The sequence below is a fragment of the Pogoniulus pusillus genome, chromosome 6 (assembly GCF_015220805.1).
Source record: "Pogoniulus pusillus isolate bPogPus1 chromosome 6, bPogPus1.pri, whole genome shotgun sequence".
Classification (NCBI taxonomy): Eukaryota; Metazoa; Chordata; class Aves; order Piciformes; family Lybiidae; genus Pogoniulus; species Pogoniulus pusillus.
In genome coordinates this window covers 40351867-40370679 of record NC_087269.1, presented here as the reverse complement: position 1 = coordinate 40370679, position 18813 = coordinate 40351867, and the positions used below count along the sequence as shown (strand labels likewise).

The following is an 18813-nucleotide window of genomic DNA, read 5'->3' as shown; positions in this document are numbered from 1 at the left end:
AGAGGAACCCAATTCCAGGCAAAAAGCACATTGCTGTCTTCTGCGAGCCGCTTGGTTCCCTTCCCCCCCCTTTTTTTTCCCCCCTTGTTTTTCACATGTATAAAGACAGATACTGGGATGCCTCTGTTTAATTTACTCTCTGTGTTTCCATAAACTCTGCTGTGACCTCTGCCAAAGAAGAGGCTTTGGGCTGCCAGTGGACACCCAACCAGCATCCCCTGCCCATGGCAACCCCTGGGGCAGAGAGCAGAGCACAAACCCCAAGCCCAACCCTGCACTTCCTCGGGATTATTTTATTTTATATATATTTAATTTTTGTGTTAATCCTTATTTTTGTTAATGACACAACGCAGGAGCCGTCTTGTTCCTAAAGGGCCACTGCAGCCCCAGCAGCCCCTGCTCACCCCTGGAACCGCTCCCGGCCTCGGCCCCTTCCCCTGCGCCCGGGCGCCCTCTCTTGGGCAGCGAGCGGGCAGCGCCGCCTGTCCCTGTTTGTCCCTGTCCACGCCTGCTGTCCCTGTCTGGTCCCTGTCTCATCCCTCTCTGTAGCTGCGCAGTCTGCCGCTGTATCTGCCTGTCCCCTCGTGGTCCTGCCCAGCCTGTTCCTATCCCTGTGTCCCTGCCTCCGCCTTGCCCAGCCCTGCCTATCCCTGTCCCTAATTTACCCTGCTTGTCCCTGCCTATACTTACCTGCCTATAAACCATTCCTGCCTGTCCCTGACCAGCCCTGCCAAGCCTCCCTTGTCCCTGCCCAGTCCTGCCCGTGCGTGTCACTGCCTGGTCCTGCCCGTCCCTCCCCGTGTTCGCTCGTCACTGTCTAGTCCTGCTTGTCCCCGCCTCGTACTGACTGTCCCTCCTTGTCTCTGCCCATCTCTGGGCAGAGTCCTCCCCTTCCAGACTTTAAGCCAGCACAAGATTTTGCTCAAAAGTTGGCTGTTCGCCTCAGAAAGGTGCCCCTTGTCTCGAGAATCCCCGCTCGCAGCCAGCATGCCTGCAAAACCAAAAGATACATACCTGGAAAAAACAACCAGCTTCAGGAAACCAGCCAGGGATGTAAATGTGAGAAAGGTTAAAGTTTACATTTGCTGCCGGGTTCTTTTGTTGGGAGCACGTACCACATATATAAAATAATATAAAATACACCCAAACTGTACATATTATAAGGCCATATTTTTATCTCAGGGTTGTGGTGACACGTACAAACCACTTGAGCTTTGCTTCCGTGGTTTATATTGCCACCAGAAACCCTTGATAAAAATACAGCTTTATATTGTACAGTTGGGTATAGTTTATTTTCTCCATCTATCATACACTGTGTTTTATTTATAAACATACACAAAGACACTTGCACATGCAAAGCAGTTTTTTTATTGGAGTAATTCCAAGGTATCAATAATACTACATTAACTAACGCACCGCAGCACAATAATTTCTTGGTTGGCGATGGCCTTTCTAAAGAGACATCTATGAAAATATGATAAAACACATTAAAAAAAAAAAGAAAAATCAGTATTTCCACCTTACAATTTATGATTCCCACTCTGAAAATTCCAGCTGCTGGTGGCTTGTACTTGTGGAGAGCGCTGCTTAAAGACCCACCTCAAAATTTAGCTCTAGCATCTCTCGAATGCTCAGCTCCTTTTAGCAGGGAAATAAAGCTTTGCGTAACAAAGACAAAAGTTAAAGGGAAAAAAAAGTTCAATGATAAAAGGAAATGTGCTGCTCTGATGAGCTTTTCAAAATTCTGCCCAAATTGTGCTGATTTTTAACATACAATTTTCAGACAATTTGGCAGCAGCTTCTCTTCAACTGCTTTTTTTTTTGCAGCAGCCACAAAAGCAAAAGTATTTACTCCCATCCTCTCCTACTCCAAAATGAAAAGCTGGGAACAAGCAATTCAAAAGCTGCTTGCTTTTGAATCTGCCTCAATGTGTGCTCCCTTAACTCTTGTTCAACTAAAATGCCATTTCAGCCCCAAAAAAGGAGAGTGGAGCCCTGAAGAGGAGCTGGCAGCAACAAGCCGGGCAGGAGAGAGCCCAGGCATGGGCTTGCTGTCTGCCCCCTCGGCAAGCCAGCTGCTTCCTTAGGGAAAGGCTTGCACCTCGCATTTTCCACGGCCTTCCCACTTCCCTTATCCTTGCTTTAATGGACATTAAAAATAGAACAAAACAGGGCTGGAGATGGGAACAAAATCCACGCACACCAGGCCTGGACCGCTGTAGTCATTCTGCTGTAAAATGTAAAAACAAGAAAGGGCAGCCGAGCTGCATCCCTCAGGACGCATCTCGCTTTTTTAATACAGTGGTGCCACCACACATTTCACTTTGGATGTTGCATTATATTTCTCTGTCACTCAAATATTTACCATTTCCCTGAATTCTGCTGGGTGCTGAGAGAGCTTGTTATGAGGCGAGGAGCCGCGGTTGTACGTCTTGGCTGGTTAGCGGCGGTGGCGGCTGAGCTGCATCAATATGCTAACTTCTCTTTCTGGAGCTTCTCGTGTGACAGCAACCAGTCCTTCATCAGGCTTCCTCCACCGTAGTTGCCACTCTGCCCACTGCTGCGAATCACCCTGTGGCATGGGATGATGATTGGGATCTGCAAGACATACAGAATCATAGAAGCACAGAACTGTACAATCACAGAATAGCAGGGGTTGGACGGGACCTCCAGAGATCGTCAAGTCCAAACCCCTGCCAAAATAGGATCACCAGGAATGCATCCAGACAGGTCTTGAAAGTCGCCAGAGGAGGCTCCACAACCTCGCTGGGGAAGCCTGCTCCAGGGCTCCAGCACTCTCACAGCGAAGAATTTTTACCTCATGTTGAGGTGAAACTTCCTGTGTGTCCATTGCCCCTTGTGCTATCAAAGGAGACCACTGAAAAGAGCCTGGCCCCTTCTTCTTGACACCTACTCTTCAGATATCTATGAACATTTGTAAGATCTCTTCTCAGTCTTCTCCAGACTAAATAGCCCCTGGTCTCTTAACCTTTCCTCGTAAGACAAATCCCAGCCATGTGATACCCATAAATCCACTCTAAATAGGTGGATTGTCTAGTGGCTGTCTGCCACCACCAGAACAGGGACAGGGATGGAAGGATCCATGTTCAAGGGCATGCTGGTGGAGTCCTGGTTGTGCCTAAGGAGGACAGAGCAGCTGCAGCATCAGGGTTGTGTTCTGCTACAAAGTAGAGGTGATGCTGGTCACAGGCTCTGAAGACCAACCAGTTCTTAGGTAAAAACATGCACTAGGAGAAATTTTAATACACAAAAAGTCTCATATAAGCAAATAATCAGAGGATCATTTTGGAGGGAAGAGACTTTAAAGGTCATCAAGTCCAAGGCATTAATTCAGCACTGCCAAGAAAAAGGTCTTAAAAGGTGTAAGTCCTGAAAAGGTAGAATTTACCCTTAAAAGGGTAAAAAAAACCCTGAAAAACTTAAAAGGGTAAATCCTGTAGGTAAAAGCTTAGAATCATAGACTCCCAGTCTGGTTTATTTGGGAAGGGACCTCTAAACATTATCTAGTCCAACTGTCCTGCACTGAGCAGGGACATCTTCAACTGTAGGAGGTTGCTCAAAGTCCTGTCCAGCCTGAGCTGGAATGGTTCCAGGCTTGGGCATCTACCACATTTCTGAGTGACCTGGGCCAGGGTCTCACCCCACTCGGTGTCAAATATTTCTTCCTTCTCTCCAACCTGAATCTCCATCTTTCAGTTCAAGCCATCGTTCCTTGTGCTGTCACAACAGGCCCTCCTCAAAAGTCTGTCCCCAGCTTTCTGACTGGGCCTTTGGAGCACTGAAAGGCCACGAGAAGATCTCCCTGTAGCCTTCTCTTCTCCAGGCTGAACAACACAAATTCTTTCAGCTGGGCCTCAGAACAAAAGGCTTCAGTGCTTGGATCATCGTTGCAGCCTCCCCTCCACCTGTTCCAACAGTTCCATGTCCTGCACAAAAGGTCCATATCATCTTGTGTAGAACTGATTATACAAAATGGAGTGTGCTGTATCATCTTGGAAGTAGAGATGTATTTCCTTAGTTAGGCTGCTACATCCTCTTTAAGTACTGAAAAGCCACAATAAGGTCTCCTTGGAGCCTTCTCCTCTGTACAAGAAGCTGATTTTTATCCTCTCTCTCTCCAGCAGCCAAGACCTCAGTGCTTGGCATGGGCACTGAAGCCTCACAGAGCATAAAAACACAGAAAGCAAGCAAGGAGGTACAGGACAACTGTTAGCCATCATCCTAGGACTGGAAGAGGATATATTCTTGGAAAACCCAGACCATGGAGAAAAACACTTCCAGGAGCAAGCTCCTCAAACCCCAGCTCCTTCTCACTATAGCACCTCTACGTGCTCTGCTGACAAATCCTCCACAAGAACAAGGCTCTATTCATTATTTAACAGCAAGTCAATCCAAAATGGGTTGTGAATTTTTAAAGCCAACAGCAGAGATTTAATTCACACCTAAGCAATTTAAGAACTTTTTTCTCTTTTCTTTTTTTCTCTCTCTTCTTACTTTGCATCATTTCTAGCCAAATGTCAGGGGTTCTGAAACAAACAAAAAAATATGAATGCAAGAAGTTGCATAGGGGACTGGTAACTACCTACATGCAGGGTTGGTTTGAATATTTTACTCCAGGTGATTGTCATCATTGAAGTACACACCGTAGGAGATGAGACCCACCAGCTCTCATCACACTGTGTGGGCACTGGGAGCCACACAGTCATTCTACTGTGCTGACAGAACTGTGCAAGTGCACTTTGTACAAATGTGGGTATTCTCATTCCAAAATATATCATTTGCTTATATATACACACAGAGAAATGATGTTCTTTGCACTTGGCAATGTGCACCTGTGGCTAAGAAGGCCAACAGTATCCTTGGGTGCATTAATAAGAGTGTGGCTAGCAGGTAAAGGGATGTTAGAATCATACAATCAATAGAATCAACCAGGTTGGAAGAGACGTCCAAGATCATCTACTCTGCTCTGGTGAGACCACATCTGGAGGATTGTTTCTACTTCTGGGCTCCTCAGCTCAAGATGAACAGGGAACTACTGGAGAGAGTCCAACGGAGGCTATGAGGATGATGAAGAGCCTGGACTACCTGTCTTATGAGGAAAGGCTGAGGGGCCTGACACTGTTTAGCCTGGAGAAGAGAAGACTGAGCTCTTCTAAATGTTTACAAATACCTGAAGGGTGGGTGCCAAGTAGAAGGGGCCAATGCTGACCTGTGATAGGACTAGGGACAATGGATAAAAACTGGAACACAGGAAGTTCCACTTCAACAGGAGGGAAAACTTCATTTGTGTAAGGGTGCTGAAGCTCTGGAGCAGGCTGTCCAGAGAGGCTGTGGAGTCTCTTTCTCTGGGAGGATTCCAAACTCATCTGGGTGCACTCCTGTGTGACCTCCCCTAGGTGATCCTGCTTTGGCAGGCAGGGCTGGACTCGGTGATCTTCAGAAGTCCCTTCCAACCCCTACCATTCTATGATTCTCTGCACTCATTTATTTTAATCTCATTTAATAGTTATTTTGGTACAACTCATAGTTGAGTCTGGGATGCACAAACCTCAATGTACCTGAAAAGCAACTGGCTAGAGGTTTCTAATTCTTTTGGCCTTGTTGAGTAATTTCAGTGGCTGAAATCAACAATTTCAATCTCAGCTTATGACTTGGAACGGATCTTTACTATTAATTAAGGCTCAATAAATAAACATTTCTAATATGTGCATTATTTCAAGTGGCCAATGCTCACATATGAATTACACAGTCATGAGAACTCCAGTGGGTCCCAATAAAATCTTTACACCAAGTCATCCTGTGCTTGGTTTACGACTTCTTTAAAGAAGTTCTATTTTGGAAGTGTTTCTCTGTTTGGGGATTTCTCCATCTTTACAATCCACGTGCAGGAGTTACTGCAGGCATATTGTCTTGAGTGACAAAGCCATAACAAGCTGTAATAAAGTGCTGCAAAAGATCCCCAAGGTTAATTTGCAATTCTTTAAAGATATATTCCCCAAATCAGCGTATTTTGATGGTTAGGTTATAAATCTGCTATATGGATGGGGGCCAAAACCTCCTTCCGAGCCACTTTCCTGCTGCCACTCCAACAGTGCAAAGACACTTGAACCAGGGTGGGTCCACAGAGTCACAGAATGGTTTTGAGTTGGAAAGGAACTTGTAGATCACCTAGTTCAAATCCCTCCCTGTAGTGAGGGATTTGGTCAGGGAGGAAAGTTGATGACTTCTACTAAAGTGTGCGAGAAGAACCATAAACTGTGTTCAGTCTGGGCCACTTTATTCCAAGAAGGACACTGAGGGGCTGGAGTGGGTCCAAAGTCAGGCAACAGAGCCAGTGAAGTGTCTAGAGCACAGGTCTTGTAAGGAGCAGCAGAGGAAGTTGGGGTTGTTCAGCCTGGAGAAAAGGAGGTTGAGGGGAGACTTTCTGGCTTTCTATAACTTCTTGGAGGAAGGTTGGAGCCAGATGGGGGTTGTTTTCCTCTCCCAAGGAGCAAGCATCAGGACAAGAGGAAATGGCCTCAAGTTGCTCCAAGGGAAGTTTAGGTTGGACATGAGGACCAATTTAACTGTATGATTCTATTACTTTCTTCCCCAAGAGGTTTGTCAAGCTTGCACCAGGCTGCTCAGGGCAGTGCTGGAATCTCCAGTCCCTTGAGAGGTTTCGAAGCCATGAAGATGAGATGCTGAGCGACATGGTTTAGTGGTGACCTGTCAGTGATGGGTTAATGGTTGGACTGGGTGATCTTCAAGGTCTCTTCCAAGCAAAATGATTCTGTGATTCTGAGTCTAAGACAGAAGGTGTGGCCAAGTGGCTAAAAGAAAAGACTTTATTTTCAGGTGGCACTTGCTGGCACTCACAGGTTCTTGGAAGAACCCCTGGTTGGCGCAGAACCAAGGGTGGGCTACGCCACTTTACCACCAAGCAAGAAGATAAGGGTAGGAAATAAACACCCCATTTTCCATGTTTGAAATGAAGAAATTCACACTGGGTTTGTCCTAGCCCACGTGTGCCACCCTCCATAGCATCGGACAGAAAAGAAAACGCGGTGCAGAGGCTGTAATTTAAAAATATTGAATATTGCTTCACTTTGGCTTAATTGTGGTGACAACTTTTCAGCTTACTAAAATAATTAAACCTGCTAAAATTTATTAGGGCCCTAAGGACATTTTAGAAGAAGTACTACCCTAGTCTGGAGCTTTAATGCCTTGGCTACATTAAATGTAATTTTTATCAATAACCAAGCAGCTCATAATATTCTAGCTGTGAAATCTAATTCATCTAATACTCATATCCATCACTTTACACAGACCCTACCTCGAATGCTATAAAACTTCCAAACCCATAGATTTGTCTCCAACAAAAATCACATGAAGAGATCCTGGGATCAATAACGGAGTCCCTCTGATTCAGGCCACCAGCTGAATATTTTCTCCAACTTTGCTTTTGTTCTTCTGGGTAGAGGCCCACGAGGGAAAGAGCTTGTTTTCACTCGCAGCCTCATCAATACCTAAATCCTGGTGAACAAGTGACACTGAGAAGCTGTAATCAATAGCTCCCTGTGCGTTTTTTCTTCTGGTCAAATGGTTCAGCACTACTGACAGCCCTGACACTCAGAACATGATGCTAAATCTTTATCAACAGCCATCTGGGTGACTGGCAGAACAAGACTCGGGTGGTCATTAACGCTCGTGGCAATCTGTGAATAAACTAACTCCTGGAGAATGCGTTTGGTTAGCAAAAAGGTGGGGGAGAAAACCCTCCCCGGGCAAGGCATCGATTGCCTCTCAACTGCGTTTAGCAGATTACAGTGGAGGATAGAGCGCTGCAGAGCCTGGCTTGTCACTTGGTAGAGCTTTGCAATTGAAAGCAAGGGGAACCCAACTGTCTCACCACACTACTGATAGGCTGGAGACCTCCAGAAACGGCCAAACTGTCCAAACCAGATCAGCCAGGTTGATAGGAGTTTGCAGTTTGAGGATAGGAGTTTGCAGTTTGAGGATAGGAGTTTGCAGTTTGAGGCAAGGGAATGATCTAACTGTCCCACCACACGGCTGTCCAAAGCAGAGCAGCCAGGTCACAGAAACATAGAATCAACCAGGTTGGAAGAGACCTCCAAGATCATCCAGTCCAACCTAGCACCCAGCCCTAGCCTGTCAACTAGACCATGGCACTAAGAGCCTCATCCACTCTTTTCTTGAACACCCCCAGGGACGGTGCCTCCACCACCTCCCTGGGCAGCCCATTCCAATGCCAATCACTCTCTCTGGCAACAACTTCCTCCTAACATCCAGCCTAGACCTCCCCTGCCACAACTTGAGACTGTGTCCCCTTGTTCTGTTGCTGGTTGCCTGGGAGAAGAGACCAACCTCCACCTGGCTACAAACTCCCTTCAGGTAGTTGTAGACAGCAATGAGGTCCCCCCTGAGCCTCCTCTTCTCCAGGCTAAACACCCCCAGCTCCCTCAGCCTCTCCTCATAGGGTTTGTGTTCCAGGCCCCTCACCAGCTTTGTTGCCCTTCTCTGGACACATTCCAGCACCTCAACATCTCTCTTGAATTGAGGGGCCCAGAACTGGACACAGCACTCAAGCTGTGGCCTGACCAGTGCTGAGTACAGGGGCAGAATAACCTCCCTTGTCCTACTGGCCACACTGTTCCTGATGCAGGCCAGGATGCCATTGGCTCTCTTGGCCACCTGGGCACACTGATGGCTTATCTTCAGCTACTGTCTACCAGTACCCCCAGGTCCCTTTCTTCCTGGCTGCTCTCCGGCCACTCTGTCCCCAACTTGTAGCGCTGCTTGGAGTTGTTGTGGCCAAAGTGCAGAACCCTGCACTTGGCCTTGTTCAATCTCATCCCATTGGCCTCTGCCTACCAATCCAGCCTGTCAAGGTTCCTCTGCAGGGCTATCCTACTCTCCAACATATCAACACCTGCTCCTAGCTTGAACTGTTTAGTTAGATTCAGAGCTCCATATTTCATCTGATAAGCAGACTGAGAGTGGTTATACATGTATGAGGTTTGCAGGCACCCAACAACTCTGTGGTAGCAGAGCACCACAGAAACTCACATCATCTCTAATGGCTTTAAGCTTCTAAGCTCAATAAAGCGGAGGTGAATATTTTAAGTGCGTATCAGATATAAGTTGATAGAAGCAGCACAAAAGCTCTATTTCGTCAATACCCTGCATTGTACTTGACAATACAAACTCTTTTAATATGATAGAATGCTTTCCAATAGAATAGGGTGTACATTAAGATAAGGCAATACAATGCCAACCTGCAGGAAGCAGCTCTCAAAGCATAACAATCCAGTTGTTGTGCAAAAGGAGATGTAATTGCTATTGCCTCGAAATGTACCCGGCTTTGCCCTCGGGCTGCAGTGGAGCAGCAGCATCCAAAGTAGTGGGAACAGCAGGTTGTGGTGTGAAAATTCCTGCTTGTTCCCCTGTGAGGCAGGATGAAAATAGTTCTGGAAAAGCTGCTGCAATTTTATTTTTTTTAAATGGGGGTCCTATCTTATTATGATTGTTATTTCCCATCCCGTCCTACGGCTGCGGTCTTTTCTGACCCCAGCAGGAAAAAAATTTAAGGGTATTACAGATAATAACGTATAGCTTTAGGGAAAAAAAAGAGCTATATTAATACAATCCCATCCCAATATTTCCTAACAGAAAGCTGATGATAACAAAAAATCAGAGCTGTAATGAGAGCCCTGCCCTGCCCATCCCACACCACGTTTTTATCACTGTAGTTAATCTGTGATTTTGTGCATGTTCTATAGAAACATAGGGCTGCCCAGGGAGGCTGTGGATGTTCCCCCTCTGCCTTGGTCTAGTGAAAGATGTCTTTGCCCATGGCAGCAGGGTTGAAAATAGATGATCTTTAAGGTCTCTTCCGACTAAAACCACACTGTGATTCTATGAGTCATAGCATGGTTTTGGTTGGAAAAGACCTCTAAGACCATTCTATAGCATAGATGATCTTTAAGGTCTCTTCCGACTAAAACCACACTGTGATTCTGTGAATCATAGCATGGTTTTGGTTGGAAAAGACCTCTAAGGCCATTCTATAGCATAGATGATCTTTAAGGTCTCTTCCGACTAAAACCACACTGTGATTCTGTGAATCATAGAATGGTTTTGGTTGGAAAAGACCTCTAAGGCCATTCTATAGCATAGATGATCTTTAAAGTCTCTTCCAAATAAAACCATGCTGTGATTCTATGAATCATAGCATGGTTTTGGTTGGAAAAGACCTCTTAAGACCATTCAGTCCAACCATCAACGCAACATCACTGTGCATTAAGCCATGTCCCAAATTGCCATGTCCATGTGTTTCTTGTGTTTCCCATCTAAACTTTTATGTGGTGCTCCAGTCAGTAATCACAGGTTTACAGAATGGTTTGGATTGGAAGGGATCATAAAGATCATCCAGTTCCAACCCCTGTGTCATGGGATCTCTGCCTGAACTTCTGGGATTCTTTACCAGTTTCTCTTTCCCTTTGCACAGGAGTGAGCTGGCTGCAGCACCAGTCTCACACCTACCAGGGTGACTCAGGTGCATAAACACATCTGCAAATCTAATCTTGGACAATTAAATGGGAAAGATAATTAATGGGGAGACAGACAGAGACAAGTGTTGCACTGTTTTCCCAAAATCCTCAGGCTTCACCTGAAGCCCTGCTCCTCCAGCTGGGTCAAATACTGGAAAATCACAGAACATCAATCCCAGCATGGTGAGGGTCGGAAGGGACCTCTGGACATCACCTAGTTCCAACCTCCCTGTTAAATCAGTGTTCTCTACAGCAGCTTCCCCAGGATCACAATGTCCATGTGGGTTTGGAGGAGACTCCACAACCTCTCTGGGCAGCCTGCTCCAGGGCTCCAGCACTCTCACACCAAATTTCTCCTCCTGATCAGATGGAACCTGCTGGGTTCCAGTTTGTGCCTGTTGTCCCTTGCCTGTCGCTGGGTACCACTAAAAAGAGTCTGTCTGCTTTGGAGTGCATGGGGGAAAATCATGTTGATTATAAAGGATCTGATTAAAATGTGTGTCTACATGAATTAAACACCCTCTTTTCCCATATTTTCAGAAGCACAGACATGCCAGAGAGGATGAACTGCTGCTAGCAAAATCAAAGCTCCCACCCTGTCAAAAAGAGCTCCACATTGGGGGATAAAAGACTTCCCTCACTCTAAGAATCATGGAACCACAGAATCATAGAAGGACAGTTTGGAAGGAACCTCAAGGATCATCTGGTCCAACCTTTCTAGGTGACAGTGTAGTTCAGAGGATCACACAGGATTATGTGGTTCAAGGATCATCTGGTCCAACCTTTCTAAGTGATAGTGTAGTTGAAATGAGATGGCCCAGCACTCTGGCCAGCTGAGTCTTAAAACTGTCCAATGTAGGGAAATCCATTTCTTCCCTTGGGAGATGATTCCAGTGCCTTCATAGAATAGTTTCAGTACAGAGACCTCTAATGTCATTGAGTCAAAGTGTCAATTCAAACCCACCATGCAACATGTGCCACAAGTTTGAGAACAACAAAAAGTGCAGATGCTGAATTAAAAGAAGTGTTTCTCCTTCATACTTAGCACCATAAATGGTAGAGAATAAATTACACTAGACTGGGTTGTGCATTACTGCTGATTAAAACAATTTCCTGACCTTATTACTTATGGTCAATCAGTTTTCATAGCAGATAAATTTAATCTAGTGACATTTAGCCCTCAAAGTTCTCTCAATTCCCCACGTTCCACCAACTTGAGCTAGAACTTGATGTGAACTTACTGGATTGCTCCTCATTGCTCCTCCCACTGCTCTGGCTGCTCTACCATTGCCTGCCAGATCTGCCAGCTGCTTGTACGAAATAGCCTCCCCAAACTTCACATCTCTGAACAGGGTCCACAGCACTTGTCGGGTGAAAGAATCTGCAAAGGAGATCAAGTGAGCAAATAAAAGACTTGAAAAACCATCCTGAGACACTGAAAGAACACAACACAAAGTGGAGTCTGAACAACGTATTTCTAATTCAAATTGGAGCAGCCCTGATACACTGTCCTGGTATTGCATCCTGAATTCATAGAATTACAGAATCCTAGAATCAACCAGGTTGGAAGAGACCTCCAAGATCATCCAGTCTAACCTAGCACCCAGCCCTAGCCAGTCAACTAGACCATGGCACTAAGTGCCTCATCCACTCCTTTCTTGAACACCTCCAGGGATGGTGCCTCCACCACCTCCCTGGGCAGCCCATTCCAATGCCAATCACTCTCTCTGCCAACAACTTCCTCCTAACATCCAGCCTAGACCTCCCCTGCCACAACTTGAGACTGTGTCCCCTTGTTCCATTGCTGGTTGCCTGGCAAAAGAGACCAACCCCCACCTGGCTACAGCCTCCCTTCAGGTAGTTGTAGACAGCAATGAGGTCCCCCCTGAGCCTCCTCTTCTGCAGGCTAAACACCCCGAGCTCCCTCAGCTTCTCCTCACAGGGTTTGTGTTCCAGGCCCCTCACCAGCTTTGTTGCCCTTCTCTGGACACGTTCCAGCACCTCAACATCTCTCTTGAATTGAGAGGCCCAGAACTGGACACAATATTCAAGGTGTGGCCTGAGCAGTGCTGAGTACAGGGGAAGAAGAACCTCCCTTGTTCTACTGGCCACACTGTTTCTGATGCAGGCCAGGATGCCATTGGCTCTCTCGGCCACCTGGGCACACTGATGGCTCATTTTCAGCTACTATCCACTAGTACCCCAGGTCCCTTTTTTCCTGGCTGCTCTCCGGCCACTCTGTCCCCAGCCTGTAGTGATGCCTAGTGCTGTTGTGGCCAAAGTACAGAACCCTGCACTTGGCCTTGCTCAATCTCATCCCATTGGCCTCTGCCCACCCATCCAGCTTGTCCAGGTCCCTCTGCAGGGCTCTCCTACCCTCCAACAGATCAATGCCTGCTCCTATCTTGGTGTCATCTGCAAACTTACTGATGCAGGACTCAATTCCCTCGTCCAGATCATCAATAAGATTACTATAGTTAAAGACAGGATTATTAGCAAGAACACTCCAAGTAACCAATCACTATATTAAAAAAAAAAAAGGATTTAGACCTTGGACTTTCCTGTGTTTTTAATTTGCTGTGAGTACAGCTATCCTGCTAAGCCATACAGTGTGCTCTTCCCCATTAAAATTGGCCAAATAGAAAATAGCATAGAGTCAAATTAAAAAAAAAAAGAAGGAAAAAAAAAGGAGGAAATAAGCAGCTCCTACCTATTTGACAAATCCCTCCCATCTCCAGCTAATTTCCAACTTCAGCTGGGACACGAGGCAGAAGAAGCCCTAGAGCCAGCAGGCTTGGAATTATCCTGGCTGACTGCATTTTATAGTTGAGACCCCCCCAAGCTACAGCTCAGCATCTCAGACATTACAGAATGTAAGGACTAGCTGTGACCTTGAACGTACAGCACAGCCTTAATGATAGCAGGGAAGAAAAAAAATCATGTCTCTTCCATTATTTTAATGTTAATTCACCAGCAAATTGCTTCTAAGTGTTCCAGTCGTGGAAATAATGAATAAGCAAATGCATTAGGAGCAGCTCCCTTCCGAGTCTCAGGGTTGTACCTTCCCTACCCAGGACTGATTCACAGAAGGGAAAGGCAAGAGTGGTGTTTGGATTTGAGTTGGGTTGAATACCCATTGGTCTTCCAAGGAGCTTGGAAAAGCTCTGGAAATCTAACTAGTGAGTAAATTATGGAGAGGAGAGAGCTGACAAGTGAAGAGAAAAGGCAAAAAGGTGGGGAAGAGAAGGAAATGAAAGTAAACAAGAAATGGAAAGAAAAGGAAAGAAAGGGAAGGGAAGAGAAGGGAAGGGAAGGGAAGGGAAGGGAAGGGAAGGGAAGGGAAGGGAAGGGAAGGGAAGGGAAGGGAAGGGAAGGGAAGGGAAGGGAAGGGAAGGGAAGGGAAGGGAAGGGAAGGGAAGGGAAGAAGAGAAAAGGAAAGAAAAGGAAAGGAAATAAAAGAGTGAAAAGGAAATAGAAGGAAAAGGAAACAAAAGAAAAAAGAAGAGAAAAGAAGAGAAAAGAAAAGAGAAAAGGAAAGGGATAGGGAAGGAAAGGAAAGGAGAAAAGAAAAGAAAAGAAAAGAAAAGAAAAGAAAAGAAAAGAAAAGAAAAGAAAAGAAAAGAAAAGAAAAGAAAAGAAAAGAAAAGAAAAGAAAAGAAAAGAAAAGAAAAGAAAAGAAAAGAAAAGAAAAGAGAAAAGAGAAAAGGAAAGAGAAAAGGAAAGAGAAAGGGAAGGAAAGGAAAGGAAAGGAAAGGAAAGGAAAGGAAAGGAAAGGAAAGGAAAGGAAAGGAAAGGAAAGGAAAGGAAAGGAAAGGAAAGGAAAGGAAAGGAAAGGAAAGGAAAGGAAAGGAAAGGAAAGGAAAGGAAAGGAAAGAAAAAAAAAGAAAAGAAAAGAAAAAAGAAAAAAGAAAAGAAAAGAAAAGAAAAAAGAAAAGAAAAGAAAAGAAAAGAAAAGAAAAGAAAAGAAAAGAAAAGAAAAGAAAAGAAAAGAAAAGAAAAGAGAAAAGGGAAGAGAAAAGGAAAGAGAAAGGGAAGGAATAGAAAGGAAAGGAAAGGAAAGGAAAGGAAAGGAAAGGAAAGGAAAGGAAAGGAAAGGAAAGGAAAGGAAAGGAAAGGAAAAAAAAAGAAAAGAAAAGAAAAAAGAAAAAAGAAAAGAAAAGAAAAGAAAAAAGAAAAGAAAAGAAAAGAAAAGAAAAGAAAAGAAAAGAAAAGAAAAGAAAAGAAAAGAAAAGAAAAGAGAAAAGGGAAGAGAAAAGGAAAGAGAAAGGGAAGGAATAGAAAGGAAAGGAAAGGAAAGGAAAGGAAAGGAAAGGAAAGGAAAGGAAAGGAAAGGAAAGGAAAGGAAAGGAAAGGAAAGGAAAGGAAAGGATGAAAAGAAAGTAGGAGGAAAAAGGGGAAAAAGAAAAAAGAAAAGAAAAAAGAAAAGAAAAAAGGAAAGGAAAAAAAACAAGGAAAAAAGGTAAAAAAAACCCAAAAAAATGAAGGAAAAGAAAAAAAGGAAAAAAAGGCAAAGAAAAAAAGTGGGAAAGGGGCCCCTTCCACCAGCTGTAAGCTTCAGTCTCCTGCTTTGGCAAGGAAACCAACTACTTAAAAACATTTTCTTCCCTTAGCTGTCACAAAAGGCATGGATCCTGGTACCCAGGAACAGAGTGAAATGTGATTTTGTCCTTAAAGGAAACCCACACACCATTATGTGTGTGTTAAATAATAAAAATCACTTCTTAACTGAAGGGAATGATAATCACTTCATTGAAAAAATCTGTTTAGTCTTTATTATAACATTAAGCAAATTAAACATCAGCATAATCCAGGTGATACGCGAAAAGGGTCATCAAAGAAATTAACTTTGTTGTTCATTAATTTACATGGATTAGTAGAGGGCAAAGAGATAGCAAATCTGCTCTAGTTTTTTATGATATAATTTCAAACTGTACACCATTTGTGGCAGTAGGGTGACTTTGGGGTTAATCAGACTGATTTGTCCTTTTAATTGCTTTCTATTCAAAGAAAACTCATTAGATAATGTTCTCTTCAAAATTCATGAATCAATTTAACTGAAGAAACCACATTAACAGCTTTGGGTTCATTAGCACAAGCAGTTGTGTTATGAGCTGATTGCTGGGAGGGTTTCCTTAGGCAAACAGATTTTGTTTACTGTGATTTCTTCAAGAAAGCTTTATTTCAAATCAAATGGTGGCTTCTGAGTCCTTTAACCTGCTTTTTAAGCTGGCAGGATGAGTGTAACCCTCTCCTACTCAGGGGTCTGGGGGAATTTTTGCTTGCTGTCAGCTTTTAAATCAATGACATAGTGATAGCATTACATCAGGACTCCAAATCCACAGAAATTCCCCCTTTTCCCCCCCTTATTTTTGGCAGAGGAGGCAGCAAACTGGGATGTGACAGATCCATAACTTTCTGGACCTATAGGAATGAGATATGAGTAGGCAACATTTGGACTGCAGGTTAAGAAAAAAATTCTTTACAGTGAGGGTGGTGAGACAGGGAAACAGGTTGCCCAGGGACCTTGTGGAACCCCTCCCTGGAGGTGTTCAAGGCCAGGTTCGATGAGGCTTCGAGCAGCCTGGTGTACTGGAAGTGTCCCTGCCCATGCGAACTGCACAATCTTTAAGGTCCCTTCCAATCATAGAATCATAGAATCATAGAATCATAGAATCAACCAGGTTGGAAGAGACCTCCAAGATCAGCCAGTCCAACCTAGCACCCAGCCCTAGCCAGTCAGCTAGACCATGGCACTAAGTGCCTCAGCCAGGCTTTGCTTGAACACCTCCAGGGACAGTGACTCCACCACCTCCCTGGGCAGCCCATTCCAATGCCAATCTCTCTCTGCCAACAACTTCCTCCTAACACCCAGCCTAAACTTGAGACTATGTCCCCTTGTTCTGTTGCTGCTTGCCTGGGAGAAGAGACCAACCCCACCTGGCTACAGCCTCCCTTCAGGTAGTTGTAGACAGCAATGAGGTCCCTCTTGAGGCTCCTCTTCTCCAGGCTAAACAACCCCAGCTCCAAATCATTCTGTGATTCTATGAATAATGGAAAGTTGTGTGTAGAGTGGGTGGGTGGGTGCAGAGGATGGCTCAGCTCCACAGCCCCCCCCAGCAATCACATCATCATGCCAAGTGATGCCCAGGTTATAAAATATTAGGCTAAAAGAAGGACAGAGATTATCCTCCCTTAACAATGGGCAACAGGCACAAACTGGAACCCAGGAGGTTCCACCTCCACATCAGGAAAAAATTCTTTGCTGTGAGAGTGCTGGGGCTCTGGAACAGATTGCTGGGAATCTGAGCTTTTCTGTTTGTCATATATTTTTTATCATTATTATTTTTGTTTCATTTGGGTTTGTTTGTTTGTGGGTTTTTTTTGCAGGGGTTGTTTTGATTTGGTTGGTTGTTTTTCCCCAAGGGTTTCTGCAAATGCAAACAGTTATAAATACTCTTCAGCTTCCTCCCAGCCTGCCTGGGTGCTACACAAACAGCTTCTTGGGTTGGTTTGGGTTTTTTTTTTTGCTTATTGGCTTTCACTGTTTATTACTACTGGTAAAAAACCAAAGCAAGTAGATCACCTTTTTGTGTCTTGCCTCTCTGCACACACGTGTGTGCAAGATGTGATATCATAAAATACCAACAACTGTGATGCACAAACATGCTCTAGATATGCATCTAGGCTGAGAGACTTGGGGCATTTCAGTCTGGAGAAGACAAGGATGAGAAGAGATCTTAGGAATGTTTATAAATACCTGAAGAGTGAGCATCAAGAAGAAGGGGCCAGGTGCTTTTCAGTGGTGTCCTGTCATAGGACAAGGGGCAATGGATACAAATTGGAACACAAGAAGGTCCACCTCAACATGAGGAGAAATTTCTTTAGTGGGAGAGTGTTGAAGTTCAGGAGATTGCAGTCCAGAGAGGTTGTGGAGTCTCCTTCTCAGACCCATCTGGATGCATTCCTGTGTGGCCTGCCCTAGGTGATCCTGCTTTGGCAGGGAGGTTGGACCTGATGGTCTTCAGAGGTCCCTTCCAACCTCTACCATTCTGTAATTCCATAATTCTAAGTGAAAACTGCACCAAAAGCTTTATTTTACCACGTGTAACGTTTGGCTTGGCTTGCACCAAGCGACGTTAAAACCCAATTAATGGGAGCTGCTTTTGATCTGTAGTTTAACACAGTTTTAAATGAAGCTCCCTTCAGACCCCCAAAGAGGTTGAGGGGCCAAATTCTATCCTTAGAAACAAGCAACTCTCCCTGGACCTCATCCAGCAGTTTTTCTGCAGATTAAACCCCCTAGAAGTCCGTGGGTGTTTTACTCGAGCACTAACTTACAATTCTGACCCATTTTTATTTTTGGTGCAGTTTGCTGTGCTCTTGCAAGAGCAGAGCATGATTTTAGACCTGGTGAAAACGAAGAGTTTGATGCTCAGCACCAGCCTTTCACATCTCCTGGTTGAAGCACGTTGCAAACTTCCCCAGATTCCCACTATCAAATTCAACCCCAAGGAAAGGCTGATGCAAACTAATGACTCCTTCAGCATTAGCAACCTCATCTAAGCTAAATACACCAGACTGAGCACTACAGCATGCCTGAACATAGCTACAACGATGATGAGAGGACTGGAACATCTCTCTTTTGGGGGAAGACTGAGAGAGTATCTCATTAATGCTTATCAATACTTAAAGTGTGGGTGTCACATTCCCAGCAATCTGTTCCAGAGCCCCAGCACTCTCACAGCAAAGAATTTTTTCTTGATGTGGAGGTGGAACCTCCTGGGTTCCAGTTTGTGCCTGTTGCCCATTGTTAAGGGAGGATAATCTCTGTCCTTCTTTTAGCCTAATATTTTATAACCTGGGCATCACTTGGCATGGTGATGTGAAAGTTCTATACTTTAAAGGTGATGGAGCACTGGAACAGGCTGCCTAGAGAGGTGGTGGAGCCTCCATCTCTAGAGAGATTCCAAACCCACTCAGATATGTTTCTGTGTGCCCTCATTTAGGTGAACCTGCCTTGGCAGGGGGGTTGGGCTGGATCATCTCCAGAGGTCCTTTCCAAGCCCTATCATTCTGTGATTCTGTGAATAGGGTTTTGGGAGCCTGTAGACAAGTTAAGATGGAGGAAATTACAAAGCACTTGACAAGTCCCTCTTGGGCTCCAGCACAGACCATGTTATTGCATGGCAGCATCCCCACCAGGTGATTTGTGCAGCAGTGGTACAGTTAAATGGAGAAG

At 44.8% G+C, this 18813-nt stretch overlaps 1 protein-coding gene across 2 annotated transcripts in view; it reads right to left on the bottom strand.

Moving 5' to 3' along the window:
- Positions 1 to 1345: 1345 nt before the first annotated feature.
- Positions 1346 to 18813, bottom strand: part of MGMT (O-6-methylguanine-DNA methyltransferase) — a 175161-nt gene continuing 157693 nt past the window's right edge. For both annotated transcript variants that reach the window (XM_064145321.1, XM_064145322.1), the window contains exons 5-6: positions 11816 to 11955; positions 1346 to 2598 (exon numbers count right to left, since the gene is read on the bottom strand). In XM_064145321.1, the coding sequence (XP_064001391.1) occupies positions 2467 to 2598; positions 11816 to 11955 (272 nt within the window). In that variant the 3' untranslated portion in view covers positions 1346 to 2466. The remainder of the gene's footprint in view (positions 2599 to 11815; positions 11956 to 18813) is intronic.